The sequence below is a fragment of the Lissotriton vulgaris genome, chromosome 2_1 (genome assembly GCF_964263255.1).
Source record: "Lissotriton vulgaris chromosome 2_1, aLisVul1.2, whole genome shotgun sequence".
NCBI lineage: Eukaryota > Metazoa > Chordata > Amphibia > Caudata > Salamandridae > Lissotriton > Lissotriton vulgaris.
Genome location: NC_141687.1, coordinates 1,852,588,957 through 1,852,603,315, shown reverse-complemented (window position 1 = coordinate 1,852,603,315; position 14,359 = coordinate 1,852,588,957). Strand labels below are relative to the sequence as shown.

The 14,359-nt window shown below is 45.2% G+C and overlaps 1 protein-coding gene across 1 annotated transcript in view; it reads right to left on the bottom strand.

The window, feature by feature from the left end:
• The window catches only part of IGDCC4 (immunoglobulin superfamily DCC subclass member 4), a 732,192-nt gene that overhangs the window by 407,182 nt on the left and 310,651 nt on the right, over nucleotides 1–14,359 (bottom strand). Inside the window, exon 4 of the mRNA XM_086958027.1 lies at nucleotides 12,005–12,138. Within this exon, the coding sequence (XP_086814153.1) occupies nucleotides 12,005–12,138 (134 nt within the window). The remainder of the gene's footprint in view (nucleotides 1–12,004; nucleotides 12,139–14,359) is intronic.

The following is a 14,359-nucleotide window of genomic DNA, read 5'->3' as shown; positions in this document are numbered from 1 at the left end:
AATCACGCGAGAAGAATGTAGGAGTTCTACAAGGGGTACGTCAGACAGTCGGTCGCTCTAGTGCTCTATCTGGAGTGGAGGCAGGTAGTGCAAGGTGACCTGGGTAGTAGATTGGGCTGGGGATTTCTCCGGCCATCCAAGCCACTACTAGAGTAAGTGGAGAGGGATCGTTTTTAATTTGCTGTTAATTACTCCATTTACTTAGTCTAAACTGCCCTGTCATTGCACCTCTCGCCAACCCTTCAGCTACCATCTTCAAAAGGAATCGTTGCTCCTACTGTAATGTGTACTCTGAGATGCCGCGAATCCTCCATCTTGATAGTCACACTGGGGCTGCCATTTTCTAATCACCATCACGGCAGGTATGTAAGACTAGATGTAGTATGAACAAATACAACTACCATATAATAATGGGTGTGTTGTGAAGGCTGCTGGGAAAATGTTCAGTCTCTAGCCTACTTAACGGGGCAGCGTGGTACTTAACTTTTGATCCTATTGCTAACTTTGTTCCTGCACATAAAAGCCAGGAACCGTTTATTACTGAATAAAACACAGTTTTCTCGTGAGAAATGGAAGGAAACACTTGTATGATAAAGATGGATTGCTTATCGGAGTAAAGCCACATCTGCTACTAATTCAGAGTAAACCATGAAGTCATAAGACAGCTAGTTCCTACCAAACGCTCACGGACACACATCTACTATGACTGCACCAGTATCACGAAGGGGTCACAAATCCAGTAGTGTTTTCTTCAGCCTGACAATGCCTGGTGAGATAGTCTTACAGATTTTTTCTTTTTTTTTTCTCTCTTAGAGGATCACTTGCTAAGGAACATCTCAAAATGAATAGCTACTGTTCTTTATTATGCCTCTGAAAGTACATTCTTTCATGACAGATTCAAGTTTCTCAGAATTCAGAAAAGACACTGGCATTTATGAAGTAACTCAAACACATTTTTGGAATTTACCAGCGAGGGTCTCATTCTTACCTATTAGGCATTATTAAACTGTAACACCACCCGTAAAATAAAGATGCCCAGGGCTCGGCTCCTCACCAGTGTGGTGTGACCATCTGAGTTCGGTGGATAGAATGAGGGATAATGCAGTAATGTTAAGTTGTCTCCTATTCCCACCTGCAAAACTCAAGCTAATATAGTTTTTCCCTACACAAACTATCTGATCTTTAGCGGGAAACTGTGTGCAGGAAAGATTCACCAGGTGCTTGAAAAAATGTGTGCACTGCTTGTAATTCCAATCCAGGCACAAGCATCCGTTTGCACCCCCGTCGGGGAAATCCCCGCAAATCCCTTGGAAGATGGAGGTCCGGAGCAATTGCCTACTTGGCCCACGTTCCTTAAAATGCCTCTATTCTAATACAATACTTAAACCGCCTCTCCCATTTTCGAAACGTTTCTGTCGTTTACATTTTGATGGACTTGGGGTGCACTGTCTAGTAGGCAAACGCTGCGATGTTGTAATATATTGCAGTAAAATCCAGAAATGGCTATTGCATGTGGTCACTTGTATATGTCCCAAGACATTTTAGAACAAGATGTTACATTTGTAAAAAGAGTGCTGAATCTGCTGGTTGCTCTACTCAACGAAGTGTGGTGCATCCCCTGCACAGAGTGAAGTCCTTTGTGCACGGATCCCATGATTGTCTTTGGTGCGAGTGTGCTCAACCAACACTGCTAATGATGCAAACGCATAATGTTCAGTCTAAGGACATTCTTACAATTTACTGACATTTCACCGCAGGGCAAACACTAAACACACTCTCAACGCCAGTGTTAGCCCCGTGATAACTACTGTTTTTGCTTTTTTTTTCGAAAGGGGGTGGGGGGAGGAGAATGGACCCTCTACACCCCATCCCCATCACCATCTCACTTCCCCACTTCCAACGGCAGCACTGTTTAGGTCTCTCTATTATATCCTGCAGGGATTAATAGCGAGTATATAGGAGGCGAAACAAACACTTGACCAAGCGCGGATTACGTGCAGTTCATGTTATCGAGTCATGTGAGACGCGCGTGCACGTCAAACCCATCAGCCTCGCACCAGACTTCAATGGAATGCCTCCCAAGCTGCTCCCCCGCCATCAGCCTTCAAAGCAATGCGCTCCCGCCCCGCCCCCCCCACAGCAATGCCAAGAGCTTGGTTTTTTTTTCGTTTTGCTTAAAGACACAACTTGGATCACTAAACAAAGCGAAAAAAAAGCACTTGCTTCATTTAGTCGGCGCGTACATGCAAAATGACCCATTAATCCTCAGTGCAAAGCTTCAGGGATGCGTGCAGTATGGCTTGAAACCATTGGCAAAGCCGGTCGGTCCCCGAGGAATGACATTAGTTTTACGGTGTTTTGTTTGTATTACTAATGATGCCGGCTGCAAAAGGACGTTGTTCAGAGGACCCCCTACGTTGCTTCCAGGCTTCTCCCACGCGAAGGAGACTTATATAGGTCACGCGGGTGAAAGGCCAGGACACTTTGCATCCTGATCATTGCTCAGAAGTGCAGCACAGTTCACGGGCGAAAGACGGGTGTGTGTCCACCTAACACGATTGCTCATTTAAACGAGGCGCACAGTTTCACTCCTACTCTTGTATTTCCGCAATCTTGTTTGTTAGGCACTGCCGTGCAGGCAGGTAAATGTGTGCCAGCAATATAAATGCAGAATTGTCTGTATACCCTTCCAAGGGACCCTAGGAAAGTGATTTTTCGGAGTTGCAGTTAGAAAAGTATTTACGGTCAAATTTTATATTTCCATACTCAAAAGTTTTGCCTTCAATGGTTGAGTCGCAACATGCACAGTTTCCACATTTTGAATGGCCCAAGAGTGGCGGCAGACCCCATGCATCATTTATTGTGGTTTTGAGGGGTTGCTGTGGTAGGGATTAAGTGTGAGCGGGAAATCCGTTACGCTCACGGATTTTGCGGATTTTTGGGAAATCCGCAATCCGCGAATTTTGCGGATTTCCTGCAAAATCCACAAAAAAAAATCCGCGAGCGTAAAGGGTTCAAAAGTTGAACCCCCACTCATGCAACTATTTTACAATGGCACCAGCAAGCTGCCAGTGCCGTTGTAAAATAGTTACAAAGTTAGCTTGCACAGGAACCACTAGATAAAACGAAGCAGGTGCTGCTTTATTTTATCTAAGTGCTTCCTGTGCAAGCTAACTTTGTAACTATTTTACAACGGCGCTGGCAGCTTGCTGGCGCCATTGTAAAATAGTTACAGCTCACAGCTCACTCAAGGGACCCCTGCGCCCTTCGGGACGATTGCATAGTAACACACACATGGACGCTCGAACTAGTTGATGCTCAAATTCAGTGACTCATTCATTAGCCCAAAAACAATTGTGAGCGTCGTCGAGGCTGGACAGGTGTGCCTTCTTCCCAAATCTACAGTGGAAAATCAACTGTGATGCTGGATAGGCTTTGCATCCTTGACTTTCATGAGCGCAATACCCGTGCTGTTCCTGTGACCAGGAGCTTCTTTCTCTTCATCTGCTGAACTGATCTTTCTCTGACCTTTTATTCACACAAGACGAGGCACATCCCCTACTGGGCACATTGTGTTCGCACGGGTTTCTGCAAGTTCGCACGCGTTTTGTACAATTTCGCAATTTTCGAAATTGTACAAAACCCTCGCGAACTTGCAGAAACCCGTGCGAACATAAAAAAAAAATCCGCAAATTCGCGGGAATTCGTGGATTTTGCGGATTGCGAGTTTGCAAATCCACAAAATACGCGAACGCGAGATTCGCAAAATTCGCCCATACTTAGTAGGGATGCTCTCACTAGATGGTCCTTTATATTCTTGGCCCTTTTAAAAGCAAACATGGGGCGGTCCAGAGTCAGTTGACCTGCATTGAGAACCGGCCAGTGGAACACTTGTCTCAATCACTGCGCCTAAATAGTCTGCCCTCACGGTACTTGATAATTTGCTCCTCAATGTGCCATTATTTTGTCATCACTGGAACTCAAATACACCCCTCTTACACGATGAAGTCATTTCCCGGTTGTCTTTCGCAATCCTGGACACTGAGTTCCACCATGCGCCGTTTTTCTCCACCACGAGCACATGAATATACTCCGTTTTAATGGAAGAGATGAGGTTGCAAATTTCCAATACAACATGCCTAATTTCATGTAATTCTTCTCTCCCTTTTTCTTTTTTCCCATGTAATGTATAAATGTATAGAATTGCGTTAAAAGGCAGTGTAATATTTAAAGACAACAATGACTATATTTTTGTCCTGATAATGATGCCCCTCATTTAACTTAGGCATCGAAACGTCGTCGACCAAAAAAAACCCTTATGCAATATGACATTTAAAATATTGTGAAATGCAATGGTGTGGTTATAACAATCTCTGTCTGTAACACTGACTACAAGTACACAGACATATTTTTGCTTTTCTCCTTTTACCATTCTGTTCATTGTTTTGTCTGAATGTTGTGGGTCACGGCTGTGCCCACTTGTTATTAATGTGTTCATTCAGTTTTATTAAGAATTTTTTTTAAATAAATTCCTTGTCCGGCTGGACAAAAGACATAACACTTATCAGGTGTGTGATTATTAGCTCAGTATACCATTGTGTCCACGAGTAGGGACCACTGTTTTTTGTAGCATGATACTGCCCAAGGTCCCTATGGCATACCTTTTGGGTTCCCTTGTCTTTCCTAAACACACTTGTATGTGTGCTGTGCAGACAAAATTATGACTCAGTCGCCAGTGAGTTGAGCAGTACAGTAATGAGGAGTAAGAATTATATTTCTTTGCTGTGGAGTGACAGATTAAAAGCAAATATACCAAGTTTTGTGCAGGCGTGCGAGGTTTTGGATGATAAATAGGATTCTTTAATGTGTGTCATTGTGCTGTCTTCCTCACAGCTCCAAGCAAAGTAACAAAGTAAGGAAAAGAGTTGGGCTGCAGTTTCAATAATGTTAAATGTGTATATAAATTCAGGGGCATTTGAAAAGCAATGAAGTTAAATGCACAGTTTCGCAGTAGTTTGTAAATCTTGCTGCAAGGCTTTTATGGAAATTGAGGGTACCTCTTGGACCTGCCCTGCAGGTGTGGGTGTGCAGCGCAAACTAATTATGAGAGGCTTCCTTAGTGTGTTTTGTTTTATGGAGGTTTTCTGACCCCAGCCTCCGTGTGTGGATCTTACTCGGTGTGCCCTAGTTACTTTCAGCAGAAAGACAATGAGGAAGCTTTTAAGTATATGGTGCAGCTGGGAAGCGATGAATTAGTTCTTTATTTTGTTTTGTGTAGTGTTCATCATAGCATAGCTGCCAAGGTTTCAGGTTGCTTATGTGTGACATTTCCACAATTTCAGAGTAAATATGAGTGACATTCAACAACTATGAGTGACACATCCTTGTGAGCAAAATAAAAGCACTGAAACATCTTCAAACTGCTCTAGATTCCTGAAATGGAAACTTAAGCTACAGATACCAATAAGACATCCGTTCAGGGCACCAACATCACATGGTAGCAGTCAGAAGTATTATCAACAGTGCTGGATATTTGCAAAGGGCTGCTGAGTGTGCAAGGGGAAGCTTGTCTATAGGATAAAACTGTGCAGACAGCTGTGAGTTACCGCGTCTACCCTTGACTCGAAGCCCGGGGCTTAATAGCTAACTCTCAGCGTCAATTCCCCTCCTGCTTATCACCCTCGATACCCACCAGTTAACAGAGGAGTGTTAACAGCAGATCTACCCAGTGCTTCAGTCGAGTTCTACCTTTGCGGGTGTCCATAATGTACAACACAGCCAGTGGGGCTGGATCGGGGTCCGTAACTGACCTGGCTGTATTTTCGGTTTCCTGCTCTTATTCTGTAAAATGAAAGGAGGCCAAATAAAATAGTGCCTTCCCTCTTCATCCTCTGGATACACGGTGTGGCCTCTCTTCATTTTACAGAACAATCAGAGGAGGAAACCGAAAATACAGCCAGGTCAGTTTCATTGCATTGCTTCGTCTTCAGTCTCTGACGTTAGCAACAAGTTATGTTCTTGGGATAATTACTGACGAAACTCGAGATGATCGGGAGCGGCGGGGCTTGGTTCCCTGACATGACAGCAAGACAAAGCAGCAACAACCATACAATTTTACTGAAACAGTGCACACTATTCACAACTTCATTATTTATTCTGCTAGAAAACATCCCCTCTTTGGAATCCCGCGTGGTGCGGCGACCGGCACAGGATTGCTTCCACCTCCAGGCTCCTACACCCCAGTTTTTACAGAGGTTGATTACGTTTCCTTTGCTTTTGGCCTCGCCTATGAGCTGGACCTCGTGTGGACTCTTCTTAAATCCAAGTACAGCTTCTCTTGTAACCGGCGCAGACAGCAGCACGTACCCCCGGGCACTTAGGGCACGGGCCGCAGCTTAGGCAAACACCTACAGGTAGATGCATGAAGCATTTTTGCGAGCGCAAACTGTGCGAATTGCAAAATTCGTCCGTTTGCGCCCGCAAAAATGGCATTTGAGATGCATCAAGGGTTCATGCACTCGCAATTTAAGAATTCGCAAATAATTGCGAGTTCTCAAATTGCGATTGCATTTAAGGCATCACAATTTGCAATTCCTTAAATGCAATGCATGAACCATTCCAAGATTGCGAATTCACAATCTGGGGCCGCTATTTACCGCGAAGTCAAACTACGTGGTAAATAGCAAAAACTTAGAAATATCCACTTTAGTGCATTTTTCTAAGTTGTATGTTACACCACATATGTCCTTGGGACATGGGTGTGCGCAACACCAGTGAACATTACCATTTCAGGGGTGCAACAGGGTGTCCTTTGGACACCCTGGCCCCCTTGAAATTGCGGCACATTTGCGATTTGCTAATTGCTAATCGCAAATAAGGAATGACTCCCCATTCATTCCCATGGGCCTTTAGGCCCATAGGAATGAATGGGAAAGCCATTCCTTATTTGCGATTAGCAATTAGCAAATCGCAAATAAGGAATCAGTAGAAATCGCCAATAATATTGCGATTCCTACATGCATCAAGTTTTGCGAGTCTTTAATAGCGATTCCTTAAAATTCGCTATTAAGGACTCGCAAAACATGACTTTGATGAATCTGGGGGTTGGTCACACACAGCCCGCAAGCTGCCTGCAGCTATGCCGGGCAGAACTCTGAGCTACAGTTTACTGCAACACGACCGCCACTGAGGCAGCTGATCGCGCTGCTGCTAAAAAACAAATAATTTCCTAGAAATTATTCATATTAACTCACTCAGTAGGCTGCAGCAAACACTGTCAGTCTCCACTTACTTGTGAAGACAGTGAAGCCACCTCAGGCCGCGAACCGTGAGCCACTGCAATTCGAGTTTACCGTGGGGGCGGCCAGCCTGCCAGCTGCAACAGTAACTCCCTCAGCAATTCACAGTGGGGCATCGTTGTCATTTTAAATTTACTGCAGCTGGGAGCCACGCGGTGGTGCGAGTAGAGGAGTGCTGCCATGATTTGCTGCAACCGCTACCTTGACGTGACGCAGTCTGAGCAGCACCACAACCGGAAATCTCATCTCCTTATGTATTGATACACTGTAGCAATCAGCTGAGCCGGCCCCCAAGCCTGTGAACAGAGCACGCACGCAAGGGAGCGAGCGCGCTGCCACCACTCCAGCTTTGCTTTAGCAGTAGGTAGCGCTAATGGCTTGACAGCTGAAGCGCTATGCCTATATTGTGTGACAATGCATTTCAGTGCGGTGATGCGGAGCACCACACTGAAATGCGTTGAACTTGACGAAAAAAGCTTAACCCCAACATGTTACCCAGTCCAAAACTGGTGCAGATTTACTTGGGGGTTCAGTGCATATCAAGACAAACATAGATTATTCCCTGATAAAAAGGATGGCGATATTTGATACAGTAGAAGACACATTACAGAGATTCATAAACTGGGGTTCTATGACTCTAAATTTCCAAAAGGACAGTTTCCAAGACAAGAGGATCAGAGAGAGCGACAATGTGCAGGGTCAAGGATAGAGTGAACAAGCAGAGATATTGTAATCAATCTAAAAAACAGAGCACAAGAAATAATATGAGGACCCCTTAGAGTGACTGATGGGTTGGGAAGCGCAAGAGAATATGGAGAGAGAAGAAGAAGGCAGGGAAGATAACAAGAGGGAAAAAATATGGACAAGTAGCAAACCAAGGATTGAGCATGAAAGTCAGGAAGGCGAAATGGTTAAAATGAACAGCGTTAGAAAGATGGGGTTGAAGAAAAATTAACTTACCTGTGAAAAATATTTCTCATGGATACACAATCTTCCTACAGATTCCCCAAACTTATAATTGTAATTTCCACACTTTAGAATGGTCTGCAATACTTTCCCAATAACTACCTCTCCATCAAAGCCAAGTGCCTCCATGCGGCTTAAGCCTAGACACTGCCTCCCAGCATCTGAAATGGTTAATTTGGTCACCACCTTGCCCTTTTAGCACCAGCCAAGCCAACAAAGATTTGATCATCCACTCTGCTCAACAATGTGCTCTTGATGTAATAGGACACCAAACCTCTGGGTCCAGTTTTAGCAAATGTTTCTTCATTTTGGTGGAATGAGAAGGAGAGCAGAAAGACATAGGATAAAAGAGCGGATCACAGGAAATGCAGGTACATTGGCGGAAATTGGGCAGATGCGAAGGACCAATACACTTGGATGACAAACCGTGAAAGGTGGATGAATTGAGAGCGAATGTACTTGTCCAACCGTACGAGTTGAAGTAATTGTCACCAAAAATTGTGAGTTCAAAATAAGGAGCCAAACAGAGCAAATGTGTATCGACTCAAGAGGGTATGCCAATAAGAAAACTAACACCAGATTCAAATTCCACTGAAGAAATTGAATGAACGGAAACAAGTAAAGCACATCTTATAGAAAACGCACCAATAGTGGCAATCTTAACAGGGGCACAGATAGGGCAGCCAAGTGACTCTTAACTGTACAGGCACTGCTGTGCGTGGGACACGCAAATCACAAGACCTTGGAAAGGAGAGAGTTAAAATGGTACAGGCCTACGGACTAGCACATTTTTCCGGCGACCTATATAGATGAAATTGGTTGCAGGCTCCTAGGCTGCCAAAATAATGTCTAATACTTCATCACACATGCAGCTGAAATGTTTGGGGAGTATGGTGGTTGATCTGACCACGTTACTGCAAGAGCAGTTCAGCCCTGTGTGGGGGAGAGGAAGAGGTGGCCGAAAGTTGAGTACTAGCAGATTGGTCTATCATCCCTCCCCCAATCTGGGGCAATCAAAACCAGCAACATTTGATCCTCCGAATCCTTCTGCAGGATTTTTGACAGCATCAGAATCAATTGGCAAAAGTACATTCAGTAGGCTCTAAGACCAACTGAACCTGAAGACATTCCCCAAGAAACCTTTCAGAAAGAAGTGTATGGCACAAAATCGAAGTCACTTCAAAGAAATCATGGATGGAAACTCCAATCTGGACATGATCACTGGTGGTTTTCCAGTATGAATAATGAGATCCCCTGCCCTCTCAATGATGGTGTCTGTGAGATGTGTTGGGACCAGGAAAATTCCCTATCCTTGGACCCACTACCACAGGTGAATCACATCGCAACTTAAGGTCCACAACCCCACATCACCCAGTCTCTTGCTATAGTGAATGGTGGTTTTGCCCGAAAGAATCTGAATGTTGCTCCCTGAGATGGAATGGAGTAATGCCTTTTTGGCAAAGTGGACTGACTGCACCAGAGCATATCTCCATGAACAGAGTGGGAGATATGCATCTGAGCTGTGAGCTCACCGAAGCTGGAGCCATTGTAACACAAGGCACCAAGGAAGGGCCATCATCTGGCATGTGACACAGGATGCATAAGGCCAAGAACATGCAAGGTTTGCAGCATCTGACTCCAAGTCTGAGACAGAAACCTCAGAATCATCTCTCGAATATCTGTGATCTTCAGAGAAATAAGGGGCCTTATGCAGGCCATCTGCACTATACCTAATGAAGGTTAGCCTCTGTATTTAATAGAGGTGAGACTTCTGGGCGTCACTGTGAAAGTCCAACGAATGAAGGATAATCTTAGTCTGCTGGAGGTGTTCTCTGACCAGTGGCGGGCCCCCCGCTTTCACTAGTGAGTTATCCAAGAATAGAAATACAAGGACTCCAGACACCGCCATGATTGCTTGCGTGGTTGTTAGTGCGAACAGCAGAACTGTTAATTGATGATGTTAGGTTCCCACAGTGAAACTCAGGTGGTATCTTTGGTGCAAGGAGGATTGGAACGAGAAAGCACGCATCTCTGGATCTAGTGACGTTAACCAATCTTCCACATACTGGGCCTGAAAAACGTGGCCCAGAGTCAGCATCTTTAACTTGTTTTACTGAATAAACAAATTCAGAGGGCCAAGATCCAAGATAGGTCTCTAACATCATCATTCTCGGGGACCTAGAAGTGAAGGCAGTATAATCTCATGCCCATTTTGCCCAGAGGTACCACCTCTATGACTTCTTTGCTCAGCAGTGTAAGGACTTCCATCTCCAAAATATCAACATGTGCCGAGGAGCACATCCTGTTGGGATGTGGGCAGTCTGGATGGAATGAAAGGAAGGGCAGAGCATAACCCTGGCGGATCAGCACGATGATCCACCCATCTGTCATGTTCATCTCCTAATAAGTGGAAAAAATGGACACACATCCAAAACCAGAAGATTTTAGGGGAGAAAGCTGTGTCCCAATCAGTAGAAAAATGAGAGTCTCTCCCACCATACCATTTTAACTTAGAGGAGAAAGTCAGAGCAACACAAGTTTTCCACCCTGGTGGATCTCTGAGCGCTACGAATGTGCTCAACCGAAGGGACATCATTGAAGTTCACGTTAACTTTGTCTTTTGCAACAAAAGCATTTTCAGCTGGCTTTAGCCGTTTCAAAGGTGGAAGCAAAGCCCGATCCATCGACAGCATCTACAATGAAGAAGGCTTCTGCTAAGTGCAAGATGGTACACACTGGCATGCATCAACTTCTTTTAAGGTTCCAGTCACAGTCTACGTGTCAGGGTCATGGCCATTACAGTTGCCAAGTGTGCAGGAACATGCTCCCCCTTGAAGACTATCCTAAAGGCTATAGTGCCACACAGAAGTCCTCAACCCGCATGGTGTTGGCAGATAGATCTGGAAACTTTGGGCACATCTTTTTCTTCATCAGGATTTTATCAGACGACAAGGAACAGTTCAGAGCCAGGGAATGGCATCAAGATTTTGAACTGCCCCGGGAGTGAGACCATTCCTTAGAAGAAGACGGCTTCTCCTTTCCATGGTGCTTTTTGTATTTTAATTGGAAGACCTCTAAAAGGACTGTTCCCTGACACTGACAGGGGACTTACTTGGGGGTGAGGAAGAGAGCTTTTGCATCTCCACCTATGGGCTTAAACACAAAAAAACTTGCCCTCCTGCTCCTTGCTAGCCTTTAGGTTCAAGGGATCAAAGACTGTGGCATCATGCACCAGACACCATATACAGATGTCATGAGAATCCAACAAGGGCATCTAATTGCAGCATCTGTGATAGGGTTTAAACCCTTAAACATTTAAAGGAGACATTTGACTTAATTGCTTTCAAAGTGCTGAGGAATTTCTTCTGGTACATGTATAAATCAAAAGGGGCAAAGACTGATTGGACAAGATAATTAAAGAGAACACCCAAGTAAAAGTTGATGGTACATCTACAAAGAAAGGCAAATAAAGGGAGGCACAAGTGGTGATATATATTGGTTAGGACAAGGCATTGGCAGTAAGGCATGGAATCAAAAGAAGAATAAGAGAAAAGATGACAGAGTGGTAGAGAAAAGAGAAATTTGGAGAAAAAAGATACTGAGGAAGGGATGACAGAGATTAAGAGATTGGAAGTACAGAGTCAGGTGGAGGGAGGTCAAATTAAAACAAAGAGTTGTTAAGTTACAAGGGTGTGGAGCATGTAGATAGATAATACCTATAAATTAACACCCCACCATACCTTCCAGCACATTGAGTGTTGCTTCATTGCTGTAGAGGTTACGTGCGATGTTTGATGCCAAGCAGCGGTAACTCCCAGCATCCGACACCTGCACATCCACAATTTGAAGGATACCACTTGGAAAAAAGATGAATCTGAGGAAAATTAACAAAGAATTAGAGCCTTATAACATAATGATCACTTCTCACAATAGCATGCACAGACTGTCTTATGTTCGAAGACTATGGTCAGTGAGAGATAGCAACCTGCAGGTTCCTCATGCATAGAAAGCTGCCAATAACCAGAACTGAAATATAACAAACTGTACAGAAGACATCTTGTGCGACAGTACCACAGTATAATGCGATACCTTGGTAATGTAACTTCACAGAATTAATGATCTGCCATCTGCACAAGGGACACTCCAGATAACAAGTGTGTGCAGAATTAGGTAAAACTGGCCTTATCCATTCCTTTCTTCAGAATCCCTGGAAACTGCACCATGGAATTATGGGCTATAGTGCCTCAGTAAAATACAAGGTCACGCTATCTCAACTGAAAGTTGTACCCTTCGGGGCTACTAGTGGATTTTTTAAAACTGCATGACTGAATAAAAGACGAGATTTGATAAAACCGTTTTTGGGTTACAAGAGTTTCTCTCAATCACTTACATCTGTTGGTTATGTGCACTTCTGACATGTGTGTCATAGTCATTCAGGCCCTGACAAGGACCGGGCATTCAAATTTATTTTATATTAATAGAAAAAAATCACCCAGTGTTCTTCCAAGAACCTGTCAAACACTACAAAGCCTCAGTGAGTGGGACCAGCCTCACAGCTTCTAAGTGAACCTGAATTGTGCTCACCTCCTGAGCAGACATAGGTAGTTTTATCTGCAAAGTCAGGGGGATGAAAATCCGAAACCTGTCAACTTTGTTTTTAGGTCTCTGCCTGTGAAAGACTGCACACACGCGCAGTCAAGCTGGCGAGACTTAATGGGATAGAGAGAAGATCACTAGCGAGGTTAAGCCCCGCCCCTCTTCTCCATTGGCTGGCCAGCCATTGGAGAAGAGGTCCTATTGACGTTCTTCTTTCTCTTTAAGTCCCGTCCTTTTCAGTTTGGGTTCCTTGCCTTACTGCTGAAGTAAAAGGTTTCTTATCTTCTTTATGGGTCCAGATGACCCCATAAAGAAGATAAGGAACCTTTTACCCCAGTAGGAAGTCGGGGGCGCCCAGTCTGCAAAGGACGGGGCTTAAAGGCAACTCTCGTCATGCCTGCCGCGGCCACAGACGCGATGCCAGGAAAAGGAAAAGCCTCCCCCCCAGCTGTGGCCGCCAGTGCCCGCGATGCTGCCTCCTTTCTGAAATCGCTTCTTATATGTATTTAATCCTGTGGTGATTGTGTTGTTTTGCAAACCCCGTTACACGTCCTTGTAGTGTGCTGTGCAAATTTCACTTGAAGTGAGAGAGGCCCTGCTCTTTTGCGGATATCTTGTCCATGTCGATTTGTCCTGCGTGTTGGATATAGCCATGCCGTGTTCTCGCCTACCTAGTTCCCATCTTCACTGATCAGCCTGGGCTGTATGTCGCCTGCTTGTTTACTCGTACGTGCCCGCAGATGATGACCCCTCGTGAAAGGGTGCCCTGGTGGGGTGGAGCTCTTGCAAAGTCAGAACCATTAATGGAGGGGAGAGGAGTCACATCCTCGATGGTGGCTCCTCGGAAACGGACGGGTTCGAGCTGAGGCTATATTTGGAAGGGGAAACAAAGCCATTGATACCATTAGGAAGAAGTGGGGACCGCGTGCAGCCCCCTCCCCACACTGTCCGGTATAGTACGGCGTCCTCTGGTGGAAGACGCGGTGTGCCCGCGATGAAAGGACCGTGCCGTGTGTTCCGTTATGTCGGCCATTTTCGTGTCCACCGTTTTTTTCCCTTTAACACACAAGTCCGAGACGCCCCCTCTCTGATGTTATCTAAAATGTACTGGGGGTTGGCTCAGTGGGGCAGTCCCAACCCCGGGCTCAGGCTAGCAGCCTCCCAATTGGCTGTTACTGTGCCGAGCTGGCGAGGTCTGTTTCCTATCAGGGTCTGCGAGAGAGGCGGCTGAGGACGGGAGAGGGAGTGGTCAGCTAAAGGTGACCAATGGCTGAGAACAGTTGTTTGGGGGGGGTGAAGAGGTGAGTGAAATGGACGGGCAGATGTTGGTAGCTGCAGAGGTGAGGTGGAGTGGGAGAGGAGCGACATCATTGCTATGCAAGGTCCGTGAAGGCATATCAGGCAAGGCGGCCGGTCAGTGCATAGCAGGAGAGGGGAGAGTGACCGCTGCAGGGGAGAGCGAGAGTCGGCATTGGGTGCAATTAATGATTTAATGAGCT